This window comes from Protopterus annectens, chromosome 16.part0 (assembly GCF_019279795.1).
Source record: "Protopterus annectens isolate FY-2018-M chromosome 16.part0, PAN1.0, whole genome shotgun sequence".
NCBI lineage: Eukaryota > Metazoa > Chordata > Ceratodontiformes > Protopteridae > Protopterus > Protopterus annectens.
The window spans coordinates 557,424,728-557,444,995 of record NC_056750.1 but is presented as its reverse complement, the minus strand read 5'-3'; the positions used below and the strand labels follow the sequence as shown (position 1 = coordinate 557,444,995).

Here is a 20,268-nt window from a genome sequence, read left to right as displayed (position 1 = left end):
GGGATTTTGTTTATATTGTTAATATATTTAGCTTACTGTACAACAGTATTTGAGTTATTTTGTTAGGAAGATGGAGAGAAGGTTGAGACAGAGGGTATATGAACATCCTTATGACATTGGTAGAAGGAAGGACACAAATGCCTTGCATAGACACACCCTTATATGTATGCAAGCAAGTTTTAAGTTTTGGGTACTGGAACAAGTGGAACTTTTAGAGGGGGGGGGGTGACTGGGAAACCAGTTTGGAATATCAAGAATTAATGTGGCAGATATGTTTAGAAGCATACCCCCCCCCCCCCCGGTTTAAACAACCATGTATCATGGTGCCAGCACTGAAAAGGAAGGCTGCCAGATTAAGAGAGGGTTGCCTTAAACAGTTGTACAGTCATTTTACACCATTAAGTGTTTTTACAGGTTTTATAAACAGGTGTGTGTGTGTATGTGTGTGTATGTGTATATATGTATGTGTATATATATATATATATATATATATATATATATATATATATATATATATATATATATATATATAAAATTCATGCAGTAACTTTTATTCAATAAGTTGTCAAGTACTGTATTATGAAGTTCAATTTATTGTATGTGTGCTATTCAATTATTTTATTTATTGTACATTTTATCAGTTTTTGTACTATGGACAATCCCTTGTGTGAAGACTGGTAGAGATGGGTGAAGGCTGCCAGCCTAGTCAAATAGAATTTGGTACATAATTCTATGATTTGTAAATATGAATGTGACTCACAGGCTTGTTGTCTTAAATGAAAAAAAAATGCCGTTACAAAAATGTGGCAACAGTGCTCTCTACTGACCCAATAAAAGCATGTTGTGACCCTTTGATCTAAAGTCGGCTCCAGCTGGACTAGATGAAGGCTTCCTGCCTATTGTTTTAAGGCTAAATTTAATGACCAGAATTTACATGTGGAATGTCCTTTATTGCTCTGGTTTCTGCCTAAGTGTAAAAGAATGTAAATGCAGTTTCTGTCAGCCTGGGAACACCAGGAAAGTGTGAAATGATGTAATGTTTTATCAGAACTGCAGTTTCAATTTAAACAGAGAGAATCAGAAGGCATTAAGCATTTTTGTCTTGAACATCCAACTCAGCACTGCCTTATGCTCTCTTTATATAAGTAGTAAGTTAGAACTATGTTTTCTCCTAGAAGTAGCTAGGAATTAGAAAAGATTAGACTAAGTGTTTTTCTGTTATTTTAAGTATTTCTATGTGATATCTGAATACTTGACTAGCAGTGACTGTGTAGTAGAAAGTATTGTCTTGTGGTTTTAATTATTTATTATTAAATATTTTAAAACCTTTTAGTTGTGGCTGGTTTGTGTAGAGATAATTTAAGCTCTTAAGAGTACTTGCATGCCTTTGGTAAACTGTGCAAGGCCACTCTAATAGCTTTAGCCTTGGGTTATACTACCATTTGGATATTAATATCGCACAGTAATAATTGGACACCCTTTTAAGGGCCTTTGAGTAGCTGATAAATATTAGTGGGTGGTGGCAGCTGATACTACCTTATAGCCTGGGGAAAAAGGGGCACAGCTGGAGAACCTGTGTCAGCCTTCCCCAGGAGTGTCGGTGTGGTTGTATAAACTCTTCTGTGTGTGTCAGTGACTTGGGCAGGGGCACGAAGCACTGGTTGGACAGACAGGGTGCTAGAGGTTTTAGCTTGCCCACTAGGCTGAGATCTGGACCCTATAGCTGTGCCAGTGGGGAGTCTTATTGGGGACCTGAAAAGCAAGGGAGTGACCAGCCCCGGACTGACTGTGATCTCTGTGTGCTCTTAAGGGAAATTGCACTTTACTGTGTATATTTGTTATCCTTTCCTCCTATATGAGACTCTGGTGTTAGTGGTGAGGATTGAGGCTCCTTGATTGCTGGGCCAGGGCGCGGGCATCACACCTTGTTTCCATTAGCAACAGTGTAAACAGTTGGAAGGGCAATGATTTGTTAAGTTTGTAAAGAGAAGTAACCAATAGAATTTGCAGATGTATTATTTAATAGGGTTATGGAAGCGGGGAATTTAATCTGATGATGTTCTGGTTTGTAGTGGAATGAAAGCACTAAATCATTTTATTAAAGTGTTCTATATTATTATACTCATGTGTTGGCCTTTACTGAATTCCTGCTGGACAGAGTTTCATTGTGCAATCTTGTAGTGACAAATACACATGTGAAGGTTAGACCAAGTGGAAGCAGCACAAATATCATCAATATGAAACCTTCCTAAAATGGCTGAAGAAGTTGCTACGGACCTAGTAGAATGAGCCTTGACTTTTCCTGGATCCTCAAGGTTGTAGACCGTGGAAATGCAGCTAGATATCCACTTAGAAATAGTGACCTTAGAAACTGGAAGACCACATCTGCTAGGGGAAAAAGCCACAAAAAGTTGTTCTGACCTGCGACAACCTTTTGTTCTATGCAGGTAAAGCCATAATTGTCTGTGAATGTCAAAGGTATGAAGGATGTACTCCCCTTTGTTGGACTAGTTGGGGAAGAACACTGGAAGTTGAATATATTGGTTTAGAGATGATTCAGAAGCAATCTTGGCCAAGAGGGAGGGGTTCATCCTAACAGAGACTCTGTCCTTGTGAAAAATCACTTAAGGAGGAGTAATGGTGAGAGCTTGCAGTTCTGCGACTCTCCTAGCTGAGGTAAGAGCCACCAGGAAGGCCACCTTCCAAGACAGGAACCTGAGATTGCAGGAACTAGCAGGCTCAAAGGGATGCCTAGTCAGAGACTACAAAACCAGCATGAGGTCCCAAGGAGGGGAAGAATCCTTAATCGGTGGATGAAGCAGAAAAAACCCTTTCATATACACTTTACAAAGCCTAGACAAAAGGGTAGACTCAGAGCTCTCATGAAAGTTGGAAATCACCACCAACTGAAGCTTGATAGTAGAAAAACTGGCTCTCACTTGGAAAAGGGAGGACAAGAACAAAATAAGGTCTGAAAATGAAGCAGAAAAGGGATCCAGATTCCTGCTCTTAGCCCAGATAGAACACCTTTTCCACTTGCTACTACATACCTTTCTGGTGGAGGGTTTCTGGGAAGCTAGAATGATACATTTAATTGGGGACGCCAGCCTGGACTGTTTTATGATTGTTGGAACTGCAGAAACCATGCAGTTAGATGACAGGTCCGAAGGTTTGGGAGAGGAAGCCCCGATGGGTGGGAAATCAGATCCTGATGGGGATCCAGTACTTCAGATGACAACTGATGAAGGGGAACCATGGTTGACTAGGCCAGAAAGGGGCAATGATGATCAGGCGTGTCTTCAGGCAATGAGCTTTCTGCAGATCCTTAGGTATTAATGGGACAGGAGGGTAGGCATAAAGGAGACCTGGAGACCAATTGTGGACTAGAGAGTCCCTCGGTGACTATCCCTGAGGGGGGATCAGGGCAAAGTACCTGCTGCATTTGTGGTTGGCTGGGGAGGCAAAAAGGTTGCAGCATGATTTACCCCAGTGGTTGAAAATCTGCTCTGCCACAGAAGGACTGAGGGACCACTCGTGAGGACTGAAGATTGATCTGCTGAGCCTGTTGGCCAACACATTGGAATTCCCGGGTATGTGCATTGCAATAAAGAAGCGGCCAGAGGACATCACCCATTCCCACACTCTCATGGGCCTGACCTCTCTGCAAAATGGGTAAGAAAACAACGTCCCCCCCACTTGCTGATATAGAAGACCACTGCCATGTTGTCTGTCTGAATTGCAATCATCCGTAGAAGAAGGCAGTCCTGGAAGGCTTGCAAGACAGAAGAACTGCTATCATCTCTAGTGCATTTATATGCAACTTGGTCTCTACTGGTGACCACACACCTTGGACAGTCTTACTCTGGAAAATTAAACCCCCACCCCAGCAGGAAGGCATCCGTGGTCACTGTGGCTGTGGGTGGAGGGAAAGAAAAGGACCTGCCTAGAGAGAGATCCTGAGATTGAAGCCACCGCTGGAGGTGGCATCTGCACACAGGCATCTGTTTTATGGTCACATACAGGGGATGAAGCAGAGCCAACCATAGGACAGCTAATATCCATTGTAACACCCACATGTGGTAGCTGTACACAGGAACAAGATGAATGGCCAAGACTATAGACCCAAGAGCTCGAAGAACTATGTGAACCAGGGGGCACGACAGGTCTAAGATCTGAGTGACCTGTTGCCATATCAGCTGAATTCTGTGCAAAGGTAAAGCTGCAATCTCTGAAATGGAGTCTAACAGAACTCCTATGAATTCCAACTGTTGAGTGGGGATCAGATTGGATTTCGCAAGGCTGACAGTGATCCCCAACCAACAGATAAGGGGAAGAACATAATGAATCACTTGATTAAGTCGATGCCTTGAAGATGCAGTAGAATATAGCAGCCTAGTTTATTTGCTTCATTCTTGGTGATAGCAAACACGTTTCCCTCACTGCAGTTGTCTCTAAGAATGACTGAAATTTACAGCAGACGTAAGGTAGACTAAAAGTAATTTACACAGGCATAAGCAGATATGCAAATATGTTGGCTCTTTCAAAAGTCAGCAACTGCAGCACAAGACAGAAGTGAAAGCCATGATGCTAAATAAAAATAAACAGAGCAAGGAAACCTATGCAGATATCAAAAAGCAGAGGAGGAAATCACAGACAGATCTCTAATCAAGTTTAAGTCAGTCAGTGTGGAAGACTGAAAAAAGCACTGGCAAGTCAAGAAGAAACAACTGAATACCTGGAGAATAGGTCAAGAAGAACTGCATGCCTGAAATGCAGCTGCATTCACTCATAAGAAGCATGATAAAGAAGCTGCTCATAATCCAAGTACCCAACCTTTAGTGCTTCATACCTGTATACATTCCCCACCTGTACATGGAGGGACTGTACAGGTATGAAAGCACTAGGGGCTGGCATTGAAGCAACACTCCACATATAAACCAAGTCATGTTTTCACTCTTTTTACACAACAGAGAAAATTAACCTGAGAGCTGCATACTCAGACTGACCATGTTTTAGGGATCCAGTTAAAGGATTTTTCTTGGAAACTACAACAGACATCTAAGCCCACTAGCCAGCAGATACAGGCTCGTAAGTCCTATAAGTCTCTTAGAAGGTTTACTCACTTACAATAGTTCTGTAACACAAGATGAAAGGAAGTAGTTCCAGGCACCAAAAGTAGTACTTAACTTTCTGGCTAGAGTAAAGTAGAAAAAGAGGACTGAAGCCTGTAGAAACTACTGATGGCTCTCAAGAGAAGATGGACTTTTTGGAGAATACCCATAGGCTAAGGCAACAAATACAGTCCCAAGCAAAGGTCCTAGAGGAGAAATAGATAAAGGAGGTGAGTGGCAAGAGTATGCCAAAAAATAAATAAATAAATAAGGCACAGTGTAAGAAGTATGGATAGCAGCAACATGGTCTATAAAGATGGAAAGGGTGTCAGCAGTAGTACACGTGTATACGCAGGACTCGGAATAGCGCTAGTCAATGAAACATGAGCATCAATTAAGGAGACTGGAACTTCACAACAGCAGTAACATGCTAAGGTAGGGAGAGATCATGCAGCAAGAACTTTTCTGCTGACACTAATGAACTGAATGAATAGTGTTACGACTATACAAGGACTGAAAAAAATGAATAACTATGAGTTCTAAGTGAAACCAGTAAGACAAACTGAAAGCAGATGCTGCACAAAATAAGTAGGAAAAGTGGTTAAATAAATAATGAGACAGAATGAGAATATACAGCAACATCTGACTATCTGACCTCTAAAAGATAGATAATAGGATTCAGGAGGAGCCGAGTATTGCTCTGGTGTCTGCCATCAAAAGGGGAAGGAGAAAGGATAGATAGGTGCAAATTAATGACAAAAGGAAGTCTGCTTTGGAGATATTGCGAATGCAGAAATGATATTATGGCACTAGACTTTAAGAAAAGTGGACAGCTAAAGGAGGAGTCATGTATAATGTGGTCTGATTAAAGAAATGGAAAGATGGAGGGCCAGGTGGCAGCAAGACAGTGGAATGAATGAGCTGACTTCAGATTGGAGTAAAAAGGTTTGCTGTCATGGGTATTGAGATGACAGCTGAATATAAGGGACACTAGATATAGACCAATGGGGAGAAAAATAGCCAGCTTCTCCAAATTTCAGTTTGAGAAAAAAACTGCCTAGAAATGGCCACAAATATTGTTACCAATGTTAGGGCAAAGGAGAGCACAGAATACTGTGTCAAATGACAAAAATGGTATATGAGCATGAGGCAACTATATTTGCAGTTCACTCTAGGCTGACAGGCTGAAAAGAGACAAAGAATACAGGAGTACTGACGACTGGATGGACAGGATAAACTATGTAATAATGGAGATAGTAATGCTGGGTTCAAATGTTAGAACTAGATGTCTAAATTAGCAATAACTAATGAGATTTAATTAATCTTTATGATTTAAATGGCAGTGACGGCAATAATAAAGATCTAATTGAAAGATCTGCTGGATTAACGACTTCCAGTACTTTTTGGAAAGTTTTTACTTGGAAATATCTGCTCAGTGTGTTCATTACTCCTCAGGAAATCAATAAAAAGTTTAAAACCAAATAAAATTCTTGCTGGAGGTGTAAAAAATCTCTGAAAGCTGAAAAGTACCATATATTCTTAAAAAGCAAAAGAACCAACAAATACTGGGAAGATATCAAATCCTTTGTTAGAGCACTGTGGTCCAATAAGTGTGTAATAACTGATGCTCTGATATTAACAAACACGACAATTTCTGTTTGTATAAATCCTTCCTAACACTTCTCAACCTGGGCATTATTAGTGAAACAAGGAACATAGTTACTTTAAAATTGGAAATGTGAATCACTACCAAACGTTGGTGAGTTTCTTAAATTAGCTACTACTGTATGCAGAAAAGTAAATGGTAAAAAACATTTCAAATTTTGCATCAAATTAAAACTATTACTCGATAATAAATTAATCGGAATTTTTAAAAAGAGTACAGTGCTAAAATTTCAAGTGAGATTTACTTATTTATATAGCTCTATAAATTTTGTATAGTTATACATACGTCATTTTATAATAAATAAAAAAGAAACTAAATAAATAATGGTTTATAAGTAGATGGAAGCAAGCTATGATTTAGCTGTAAGTGTCTCAAGCAACTAGCACAAGAAAAAGCAAACATCAAGCTGAATAATTTTCCAAAAGCAGATGGAAATAATTTGTGCTATCGCCAGGTTCTTTGTTGTTGGATACAATGAAAGGGCAACCATGGGGTAGGATGGGGAAAGGCTAGAATGCTCAGCCAAAATGGTCTAAATTGGGTCACACAACTGCTTAAGCAGGCTCTAAGTACTATGGCTTAATGAAGAAAACATCCTGAAGAAAAGGAAAAGATCCAGAATGGAGAAAACAATAATTATGTCTACCATTTCCATGAGATAATTCATCCCAGTAGATGGACTAGAATTTAAACTATTATGAATGTTAGAGACAGTTTACCTGTGTATATTCAATACATTTTATCATTTTAACACACACAATACAGCTTACAACTAGTAAATGAAAGATAGTGCCCAGCATACAACCCTTATTCTACCCAGTATAAAATGCAGTAGTATTGCAGAGAAATTTAAATATTGCTCTGCTTGCTAGCTAGGTAGCACAAAAAAATTTCTGAATTCATTCACAGTGTCTGGCTATATTACACATTTTAGTACACAATAATAATAATCTCAGAGAGTATATCTATGACAGGGCCAATATAGTTAGGTCCACAAGTTAGAAACACTTTAGAGAAGACTACTGAAATAAGTCTATAGGAGGGTTAGAAAAAAACTGTAACAATGGCAGACATGTGTGGGTGAGAAAGAATGGTCATGACCTGGAACATGAACAGCAGAGTGCAATAAAATCTGATGACAGCTCTCCATATTTTTTTACATTCTAAAGTAACTGCTGAAAAGACAGGCTACAGACCATCCAGACAGATAAACAAAAACATTCATAGGGAGTGAGATCAAGGGTGAGAAAAGTAAGAATCTTGAGCAGTTCAGGCACAAGGCTGAAATGGATTTTATGCTGGGGAGTGCTACATTTCCTTAGCTCTTCTCTGACACCGATATATCAGGACAAAGGGGTCTGGTGAATAAAGCACGAAAAGGGTGTTATTACCTGGGAAGAGGAGAGGACAATAGGTAACAATAAGAAAGTCAGAGAACTAATATAAATAATGATGGAGGACTTAAAAGATGATTATTTAGGTGAGATAACAAAGAGTAGATGGGTGAACAAATGGTACAACGGAGGAAAGTTGTTAGCAAAAAGCTGAAGGGTACAACAGAGATGTTCCTGGGGAGAAAATGTAATCACTGAGGATAAGCAGGCTATCTATAGCAGTAGAAGGAAAACATATAAATGTAGGGTTTGGCAGCTGACAAAGACTGGTACATCATTTTCCATATGCAGGAGACCTGGATAGAGAGGAGGCAGCAGATGAGAATGGAAGAGAAGGGCACTGGAAAACAAAAGCTGGGGTGTGAATAGACAGGGAGCTCATATACAGTCATAATGGAAAAGCATGGCCATGTTGCACAGAATCAGTAAGAAGGAAACTACAGGGAATGGAGTCTATGATTAAAGGGAAGATGGAGATGTACAGCATGCACAGGAGGTGACATCATTTACATGACTAAGAAATGAGGGTACTACATAGGTGGTCTCTAAATTCCAGAAGGTTGAGTAATTACAGAAAGAAGTGAGATTCTACATTTTTGGAGTTGTAGGGCTTTAGCTAATGGTCCAATTCATATGATTTGGAATTGTACCTGGACCAGGAAATAATGGAAGGAAGTATGAAATGAATGAAAGAAAATGCTGCACAAATCACCTGAGCTTACCTAAAAATCCTGCATGACTGAACAGAAAAAAAAAAAACAAAACAAAAAAAAAAAAAACAGAGAAATGGGGAAGATAAACAAGAGTGGATATGAAATGGAAAGAGAAAGGTGCACCATGAGAACCAAATCAAAGAAGACATGTTGAAAGATATACTATGGGTGAGTTGCATACAGGATGGTGGGGAGAATAAAATACAGCCAGAGTGGTGTAGGCTACTGAAATTTTACAAGACAGGGAAAATGTAAAGCTGGAAGGTATTAACCAGACTTTATTAAGGAAGGGCAGACTGCATGTAAGACAATATTAAGTGTTTAGGGGGAGGAGATAAGCAGGAACTCAGCTGTGAATGCCTTAGTAATGAGGGCTAGGTGGAAGCATGTTGCCCCCACCTGTACGGCAAATGGTCATACTGGGAGAAAATGTATATTTGCACTTATGATGCAGTATGGCTAAGGTAGAGTAATCTGTGTAGACACATCAAAGAAATGTCAACTGTTTCACAATATTAGCTTCACTGATGACTGTACTTAACAGCTCTTTGAATATAAATATTTGGTAGTGTACCGGTGAGGACTGCATCTGTCTGTAACTGACTTCTACTAATTTTCAGTAAATGAAACGTTTTATGCAAAAAATACCACAGTGAGTTGTCAGTTCCTTTATTCCACACAGTACATTACCAAATCATATTTACAACTACTACTCAAAAAATAAAGGCAGCAACTGCATATTTGTCCCTCCTCCTTCTGCCTGGGCCTCTAATAGTAATGGTTTTCTACTACTACTGGTGCAAATGTAACTGTTCTGCTGATGCCTGCAACTGAATGACAGTTACAAGCCCAATGTGACATACAGACACACAGGAATTAGGTTTACATGTATATTTATGGGGTCTATATTAGAACATCGAAGTCTTAAAACTTTGAATGTTCTAATATCAAACCCTATTCAGCAAACACTGAAAATAGCGAAGCTGCAGAACACCAAATTTTTTCCTAGGGAAAGAATTTGGTTGGCCATTTCTGTCGCTTCGCTATTTTCAGCACTGTGGTGAAAAGTTACTGGTTGGGTTCAGGTAAGTGTGCGATTGTGTGGACGTGAGGGTTAAGGCGTGGGTTAGGTGAGTTAGGGTTAGGGCGTGGGTAAGGTGAGTGTGCGATAATGACAGACCTTAGGGTTAAGGTAAGTGGATAGATAACAGTGTATGTACAGTTTAGTGTAAGGTTAGATGTAGGAGTTTAAGTATATGTGTGTGGATTGCTGTTTTTTTGGTATGCTTGTGTTGTGTGTGTGTGAGTTTCGGAACAGCAAATTTTTTCCCTGGGAAAATACTTGCTGTTCTGCATGTTCGATATTGTGAACTTTCACTGAATAGGGTTTGATAATAGATCATTCGAAGTTTCAGGACTTCGATGTTCTAATATAGACCCATATTTATGCCATTACTTAACTGCAAACTGAGATCCGCGGTGTTGATGTTGCGGTAGCGTTGTCGCCTCACAGTAAGACGCTGTCAGGTTCAACTCTCAGCTAGAGCGTCTTCTGCATGGAGATATGCGTGAATGGGCATAACTTTGTTGAAGGTTGTGCGTCAGAGCTGAAAACTCGGTATGTAAAAATCAACTGCCAATCATTAGTGGACCGGAGTTCCGCTGTGGCGACCCCTAACCGGGAAAAGCCGAAAGACACAACAACAACTTAACTGCAAACTGAATATTGTGAAAAATGGTATTTACATTATTTTACGTTATGCTTGAATGGGTACAGTTGAACCTACTGGCATTACACTGATATACACTGATAAATGCAACCTATTCATCCTTTCCAGTCATAAGTCAGATACATTTGATGCATACCTTTTCTCGGACACTGTCTAAAAGTTACCAAAAATATATATGTTCCTCACATTCTGTTACCATCATGCAAACAAAACCTCACATTGTTACCTTTTCCAAACATGGAAAGCAAATAAAGATGTTATATAAGATGGACCTTCAATGCTTCCGTGCCAGCAGTCTCAGTTTAATAGTGAGATTATGGCATGCAGTCAAAGTATGAGAATCCAAATTGAGCTGGACTACAGATAGTGACCTGTTCAAAAGAAAGCTAGATACACTTGCACTGGTAAGATACAATCAAGAAGTTCTAAAGGAAAAAATGAAAGACCTTACAGTAAGAACTTTATAAAAAGGGGTAACTATCTATTAATCAATCCATTTTCAATATCTGCTTCATGCAATTCAAGGCCCCATGGAGCCAGAGCATATTCCAGCAAACAATGAGTGTAAGGAAGATGCCAATCCTAAAAGAGTAATACTTTTTTTTTTTTATCTAAACATCTAATTTTTACAGTCATGCTATAAGATGAATAGTGTCTACTTACTACCATTTGATAGATAGCATCCACAATATCCAGCATCTCGTTTCTTGTGATGTAACCATCATTGTCCAGGTCATACAGTTTAAATGCCCCTAATGCAAACAAGAAGATAAAAGGTTGGAAAAAATCAATGGCTAGTCTACCCCTCTGTATTCTACAATAGAAAAGGCTTGCAGCACTTGCAGCTTTGATAACAGTCCATCTAGTTTGCATATATCAATCTGACAGTTGTCCTGGCATGCAATTCAGATGAGTCGAGAATACAGATTCGTATGTAGCGCAGCCAAGAAAACTGCAATACTACAAAGATAAACTGAATGGATATGTACTCTTACAGGTAAACTACTCACAAACTACGGGTCAGCTAGCAATATAAAACATGATTTAGTGCCACAAATTACATCTAAACAGAACTTACTTAGTGCACAAAGGATAATGAAACTGAAACTTTTGGGGATTTGAAGTCAATGCAAAATATAAATCAAGTCTGCCAGCACATAAAAAGGCCTCTAATTTGATGTTGAACTGCTTATGAAATTTATGAGGATTAAACTGCTTAGACAAAGCAAGCAGCATAATGCTGAAACAGCAGTCTCCAAATGTCATGATGTACCTTGACATAGCCTACAGACACATGAACAAAACATTATTCTAGGGGTTGAATACATCTCTAAAAAATCTGCACTATTTAAAATGTACTTTTTCTGAACAAAATCAGAAATCATTGTATTTAGTATCATATATACTAAATAGCAGGGCAATGTATATGTGGGATCGGACACAAATGCTTGTTACAAAAAAAAACATTGATTATTGCAAATAATTACTGCTAGGAGTGAGAAGCAAATGTGTTCAGCCCACCTTTGGCAGGAAAACTCAATAGTCTTCCAGGATTCCCCAGTTTTGGTTACCTGGATACTATCAGTTTTTCATAGGCCTGCCTATACCATCTTGCTACATTTGGACTGTATAGCAGTGCAACTACTGAAAAGTGTGTAATGAACAGGAAGGGAGACACTCTGATTAACCTTCTCATATAAAAGATTGGTAAGTTACTAGCACTACTAAACAAGATGTATTCTTGCCCTGAAATGTCTCTAGAATATATCACAGCAGATACATGTCTATATGTTCATAGCCTAAAGTGTTCAGAATACTGGGTATATGGTTGTGCAAAAACTCAGCACTCTAGAATGTGTTTGTTGGCCATTTGGTCAAGTTTCACTCTACATGAAAGAAGAGCAATTCAGCTATTGATTTTCTGTAGGGTGAAGCCCCCACACACACACACACACACACTGTATCCACAGGGGACTTTGCATTGTATACCTTTTTCATATTTAATCAACTCTTGAGGATGACACACTTCAAGGAATGCAGAATTTTCCATTCTGTGCCCAGGTATTTTGAATTGCTCTACATTTTTGCACAGTTGGTCATCGTACAAATGTACTACATTCAAACACAGTCTTCCATTCCAGCATAAGTGTACAAACAGTGCAAAAGTATTGCTTTCTAAATAAATATATTTCCAAAAAAAACTCGTAAACTAGCAGTATACAAATTAAACATAAATAAAAACGGCTTAAAAACACCAAACTAAAACTTTATTGAAATACAAAAAAATGCAACTGGTAAACGCTTTCGTTCAACATGAACTTCCTCAGACCAAGTCACCACACTGCATTAATAAGCAATAAATAATAAAATCTTAAATCACATGATCAATTAATTCAGTGCCTTAACCCTTTCTCTTTCAGACCAATTTTGAAGCTCTCTCTATCATTAATATATGGAAAAAAACATGCATTCAGCCTGATTTGCCAACAATACGCTTTCCAGTCAAGGTCATCCTCAGCATCACACTGAAACTCATAATTTTTGACCTGATCAATCACAGAAAAAAATATATATATATATATATTATTCAAATGGCATAAAATAACATGCCTGGCCAATGCGTTACTGGTGTCATGCCTATCAATAGCTCTCATGTGCTCATAAATCCTAAAACAAAAGCACCTAGTAGTCCACCCTATATAGAAGGCAGGACAAGACCCGCACAGAGCTAAATAAACTACATATTTGAATTTACAATTAAACCTTCCTGTCATACTCACTTTATAATTCCTAGCTGCTATCATAATTTCAGACCCCTCTAAAACATATTTACAGTAGTTACAGCTGTCACATCTAAACATCCCCTTTAAAATACACTTATCTGAAATACTCATTTTTTCTTTATAAAATTACTCCTTGAGATTTTTACCCCTTTTAGTGACAAAAACAGACGCCTCTAGTAAAACTTTATGTACATCCTGAAATTTGAGAAGAACTTCCAATTATTCATAAAGCATGCTATTAATGGGAACATTCAGCCTCTGATCATTACAAGACTTTAGGAATTATTTACTCTGTTCATTCGGTGACCATGTCCAGGCTATCTGCAGAAAGCCATTCCATCATTCATTTGGTTTTGAAACTCTATCTTGAAAACCAGTTGAAGTACTGGTTCCCTCTAAAATTCATTGATAAAGCCAATACTTAAACAATTGATACTTAATTTTGTAAATAATATAAAAAAATGGAGCACATATAGCAGTCACTTATGATGCTGTTTTAGAACTTAAGAACCTCTAACTGTTTGCCAACTGGAAGCACTAAATATGTGCTCCGAGGGCTAGACACTAAATAAAATGATCCTATAAATGTATACAAGGCTTACAATAATACTGTTGTAACCTAAAGCTCACTCTTTTTAACCATTCATAGGTAGGTTACTAGGCTATCAGCCCTGGGGCCTATACAAGCCCAGCCAAAAAGGTACCCTGGCTTTTGCCACCCAAGAAAATTATTTTCCTGTGCCACTGTCGAGCAGAGCCACAGAGGTGATCCCTGGGGTGAATTTCCTATTTCCCATCCAATCATCAAGATTTTTCTTGAAGAGTGCTAATGAGGAGCTTTGTTTGATATAGATAGGTAGTTTATTCCAGAGTATGGGAAGTCTCTAGGACAGAATCTACCCCTCTGGCATGTTCTGTTTATTGAGGTGACAAGCTTTAGGTCCCTAGAGCATGTAGTTCGGAGGGATTGGAATTTCTTTAAGTGGAGCATGTCCAACAGCTCTGGGTTTGACATAGCTTTGTATGTTAGGCAGAGATCACCTCTGAGTAGGCGATATGCGACGGAGTAAAGCTGGAGTTTTTTGAGACGGTCTGTGTAGGGCATCTGCTGGAGGCCGGTAATCCTCTTTTTGAGGTATTTCTGCAGCCTTTCCAGTTGTTGTAGATGTCTTGTGAGGTACATACCAAAGGGGAGTTGTACTCTATAATGGGTCTAATGAGTGATGAGTAGAGGGGAACAATGACATCTTTTTTTCTGGATGAGAAACCTTTTGTGATGAGGTATGCCTTGTAGAAGGATTTCCTGACTACTGTGGCAATGTGATTATCAAAGGAGAGACTACTGTCCACCTGTGTCCCAAGGTCTCTAATCACAGTTTCGGAGTTAAGTATACTACCGCCTATGTTGTAGTTCATGGGTACAGAGTTTTTACCAAAGGGGGTGACAATGCACTTTTTGGCATTGAGCTTGAGGCCATGGCTTTGACACCAGGCATCTGTCTCAGTGAGGCCCTTTTGTAGGATGTCCACATCATTAGGAGTTTCGATTATGATTCGTAGTTTGCAGTCATCTGCGAACTTCGTTAGCCAAAGACCTAGTGTGTTTACCTGTACTTCAGAGAAGTAGATACCAAACAGGATAGGACCCAGGACTGAACCCTGTGGTACTCCACTTGTCACTAATCTGAAGTCGGATTTGGAGTCTATTACTTTCACAGTGTGGGTTCTGTCCATGAGCCAGTTGGCAACCCATCTTGTGACACAGGAATTTATACCTAGTTTAGTGAGTTTATCTATAATTCCAGAGTGGGGGATGGTGTCGAAAGCCTTGGCAAGATCTAGATAGGCTGCGTGAACAACCTTACCCTCATGTAAGTGCTTAAAAAGTGCAATTGTGTAGGATTCAGTAGTCGTAACTGTATTGTCCATCTGCATGGGTGTCATGAAGTTCACCACTTCTGTCTTAAGCAGCATGAAGTTGGCTTTGGAGAAATGTTTTACCATGGTTTCTTTAATGGGTGGGTGGGGGCAAGATGTGGATATCTAGGGTAATTAGCTTATGGTCAGATCGGACCAATAAGGTGTTGACTTCAGATGTGGAACACCGGTCACTCATGTTGGTAATGACTAGATCTAGGATCCTGTTGCCCCTGGTGGGGGTGTGGATAAGTTGATCCAGGGCACTGGAGTTTATGAATTCCAGAAAGCGTTGAGTGAAGGAGTTGGTACATGAGTAGATTTCCCAGTTAATGTTGAGGTAGTTGAAATCGCCTATTATTAGGGTGTTTTGCTGAACCCTAATATTTTCCAGTACATCAAGAAAAGAGGATTGGGAATCCTGGGGCATGGTGGGTGATCTGTAGCAAACTACAATTTGGATTGCAGTTTTGTCCAGAGTTAGTTGCACTTGGATAACCTCAGCTGCATTATGCTCAGCAACTAGCCTGGAGGTGTGGATATCCTTAATGAATATGGACACACCTCCGCCTTTGGTGTTCCGGTCCAGGTTACATGACTGAAAAGTGTGGTATGAGTTATAGCCTGGTAGTGCAGGGGTGCTCTCTGCAGCCTTGAACCAGGTCTCAGTCACTGCACAGATATCGATGTTATCCATTTTAAGGAGTGCCTCGAGTGAGTGCATTTTGAGATTTAGACTTATAGCATTGAGTAGCATCACCCTCAGTTTTTGCTTGTCTGTTCCTGTTTTGGTGGTGAATTTGTCATTTGGACCTTGCCTAAAAAGGCACTATAGGGGCGGCAAGAACCTTAGCCAGTATCCGGAATCCTAGGGGTGACAGGTGCAGGCCATCTCTGGCAAAGCATCGTGGTCTGTCGACCATGTCATCCCAGGCAGACAGATACTGGATCCATTTAGAATGGCACCAGAAGCTTAGCCAATTGTTGAAGTCAATCATTTTGTCCTTGTACTGCGGCATCATTCTGGGTGATGGCAGAATGCTACTCAGGGCTAGGGTCATACCTGTCTGGGCTACAAGATCGGAGAGCTCTTCCATGTCTCTTTTCATGTAGTCCAGGGAGGTACATCTCTGGTCGTTCACATCAACATGGACAATGACAGAGTCATATTTGTACTTGTTGTGGAGTGACCTGAGTGCATGGGTTATGTGGAGGATCCTGGCACCCGACAGGCAGCTGACAGTAAACTTCTCCTTGTTTAGCCTGGTGAGTGGGACATCAGTGTGCCTGACTATAGAGTCAACTATGACTAGTGTGTTGGGTACGTTGTTTTGCCTTATTGGCTGTGGTTGAGTGGCATACTGAGTCTGCGAGCTATGTGTCATTTGGGTTTTATTGGGGGGTGGAGGTTGCTTGCGTTTCTGCTTTGGAGGTCTCTGTTGCTTAGACAGATTATTATTGAGAGCCTCCGCGAATGTTTTTGTGTTACTATGTGTGGATTTTGGTGGTGTAGACTTAGTGAGACTATGTGATGAGTGTGGTATGGTGCCTCTAGTTTGGCTGGATAAGTGCATCTCTCACAGGTTGTAGTGTTGGGTGGTAGGAGGAGAGGGTTGCCCGTGTACATGAGGCAGTTTCTACATTGCCCCAAGATGCCCAGATTCATCAGATAGACAAGAGAGAACACTGGGAGCTGACCCTTGGACATGCCTGAATAAAACACTATTTTCCTCTAGATAAGTGAGGAAAGTGAGTACAAGAGCTGTTTTTCTCTAAGCAAGTGAGGAAAGTAAGTACCAAAACTGTTTTCCTCTAGGTAATGAGGAAGGTTGAGTGCTGGAGTAATTAGTAGGTTATTTAGTGCTTACAAGTTCTGAACAAGTGCTGATCACGAATAAGCAAATTCAACTGCTAAAACTAACAATCTGTATCTGGACTAAACTAGTTACAGGAAAGAGGGTAAACAAGTGCAAATGCAGGCTTTTAAATCAGAAGGTTGAGAGAGATGGAAAAATTGCCCAAACTGCCACTAACTACAATTTCTAGGCCAGAACCACTCCTTATGTAGTAGATAGGTTACCTAGTGCTTACCACTCCCACTGATAAGCTAGAAGGCATCCCTCCAACACAGAAAGCTTGGGGGGGCTCAGAAGCTTACATACAGTCCTGGATACAGCAAATCTGAATTTGGACTACACTAGTTACAGGAAAGGTATTGTGTGTGTGTGTAGATATATATATATATATATATATATATATATATATATATAAAAGTAGCTAAAACTGCAGTAAAAACAAGTCAAATGCAGTGCAAGCTAGCACACTTGAGTATGTAGCAATGTTAGACCAAACAGTTTAACAAATGCAATTAAATTAAAGATGACTAAAAACAAGTGCAGAAGGAGTCTATTTGGTAGAATGAGGTAAAGAGATGGGACTGGGGGAAGTGTCCCAGATCAAATCTTCAGTGCGGGCGGGCAACTGCAAAAGCCTCCAAATTTAAACAACAAGACAGGAATACGAAGGGTGGCTAAGGGAAAACCAATACCTTCAGCAGAGATCTGAAAAACTATACAGTGAAGCAGAAATAACAGTGCACAAATCTGAAGTCAGCCAGCAATGACATAAAATTAGTCAAACAACAATTACCAGTACATAACTCTAAAGTGGCAGAAAAATATACTCAGCTCTGTATATCTCCAGATAGTTTGAAGAGCACTCTGTCAGGACACAGGAAGGCTCCAGCAATGATATGCAGGCTGTTATATTAAGAGGGTCTAATTTTATGCAAGTAATCCTTGAGATAGATAACACACAGGATGTAAAATCAGTTATACCAACTTAAGACACAGAGAAATAGGGGGAGGGGGGAAAACACCTTCAGCAGAGATCTGAAAAACTATACAGTGAAGCAAAAATAACAGTGCACAACTCTGAAGTCAGCCAGCAATGATACAAAATTAGTCAAACAACAATTACCAGTACACAACTCTGAAGTACCAGAAAATATACTCAGCTCTGTATATCTCCAGATAGTTTGAAGAGCACTCTGTCAGGACACAGGAAGGCTTCAGCAATGATATGCATGAACATTAAAAACAGCACTTTCTCGTTTTTTTGTGGCTTGCAGCAGAAGTAGGCTAAATAATGTGATTTATATACATTGATCAAAGACAAGTAATAGAGTGCTTTATCAATTTTGCTCAGCTACACATTTGCCAGTATTTAAAAGTAAATTAGATGACTGTTATATTAACAGCTGGCTACAGACTCAAGTTGAAGGTTTTAGTTCAGGAGTGTGCTTCTGATTTCCTAAACTTATGCCACCTTGTAGGGTTATGCGGGCTGATAGTGCTCCTTATCACAAGTGTGGAGTGAGTGTCAAATATCAGAAGAATATATTGTGATTCCAATAAACCGGAAAGAAATTTCAATGTTATGATTTCACCATTAAAGGACAGTTACAGAATGACTTCACTGCCTGCACTCTTCAGCCTCTCACATCTTGCACACTCAGATCTCTGTGTCTCAGGGTAGGGGGTACACACTCCAAGGGAACAAATCATAGATTTCCATATTCATACTTGCAGTTCCATTATTCTGAAAATCATAGTTCGGGCATCCCTCAGAATTTTAACAAATGTGTGTGTGTTTGTCTGTATATATGTACATATCTTTATCACAAAAAAAAACAATCCAGCACTAAAGTAAATGCCAGTTTTCACTTTTCAAAAACAATCCTTCTAATTCCATTGAAATAACATAACAAAGCAACTCCCATCAACCCAACATGCAGATTGATTTCACTAATGGCATACTTGGACCAATCTAAAGTGATGAATGAATCAGGAACAGCTGCAGCCATTCCCCTGCATAAGGTAGAACCTTCCCTAGACCAAGACAATTACAGACCCATAAGTCTTAACAGCCAAATATGAAAGCCATGGAAAGACTTATGGAATTAATCAATTGGGACATGGGGAACCTCCAAACTCTGAACCCATCTCAGTTTGGATTCATTAAGGGCAGGTCATGCTTACTCAACCTGGTGGATTTTTCTGAAAAGATCAGCAAAGCAATTGATGAAGGCAAAATTTTACACATTCCATACCTTGACCTGGCCAAACCTTTTGGCACAATTCCCCACTCATGCCTAGTAGAAAAGCTAAATAAAGTGGGAATAAAACCCTGTATCACCCACTGGATTACCAGATGTCTCAGAGATAAGATGCGGACAATCAAAATAGGGGCTGTTACCTCCCCAAAAAGACCAGTCACCAATGAAGCCCCCTAGGGTTCTGTGCTGGTACCTTTCCTGTTTGGCATCTGCTTTTCTGAAGTAAAAGCCAATACCAAAGGGATCTGGCTGATGAAGTTTGCAGATGATTGCAAGTTGGCGCAGTCACTGAATTCCCAAATGAATTTGCTATCCTGCAGGAAGGTTTGTCCCAAATAAATAACTGGTGCCAAAATCATGGACTAAAACTAAAATCCACAAAATGCATTACTGTATCCTTTTGGAGATAATCTACCCTAGGGAACTACTACATTGGTAATACATCCCTAAGAGTTGGCCCAGTTATTTGGGATTTGAGAACTTATGTGGTCAGTGACCTAACTTTTAGGTTCACAGCTGGTTACTGGGCTACTGATCCGAAAGTCTTTATAAGCCTAGCTGTGTGTACCCAGTTAATACACTACAGAAATCCAATATAAAGGATCTTGCCTAAACTCAAGATCTTAGTTAGCAATGACTACCCATACCTAGGAGGGTCACAGGTGAAATCCCTGGCAGGAATTTACAGTTTCCCATCCAGTCATCCAGGCAATGTGTAAACAGGGTCATAGACGGGCTTTGTTTGATGTGAATTGGTAGCCTATACCAGAGGAGTGGCAACCTCTGAGAGACATATCTCTCTCTCCAGCAGGTCCTATTTATGTTTCAGATCAGTTT

At 39.8% G+C, this 20,268-nt stretch overlaps 1 protein-coding gene across 2 annotated transcripts in view; it reads right to left on the bottom strand.

The window, feature by feature from the left end:
- Positions 1-20,268, bottom strand: part of NCS1 (neuronal calcium sensor 1) — a 1,842,585-nt gene that overhangs the window by 250,197 nt on the left and 1,572,120 nt on the right. For both annotated transcript variants that reach the window (XM_044058472.1, XM_044058473.1), the window contains one exon: positions 11,278-11,366. In XM_044058472.1, coding sequence (XP_043914407.1) covers positions 11,278-11,366 — 89 coding nt within the window. The remainder of the gene's footprint in view (positions 1-11,277; positions 11,367-20,268) is intronic.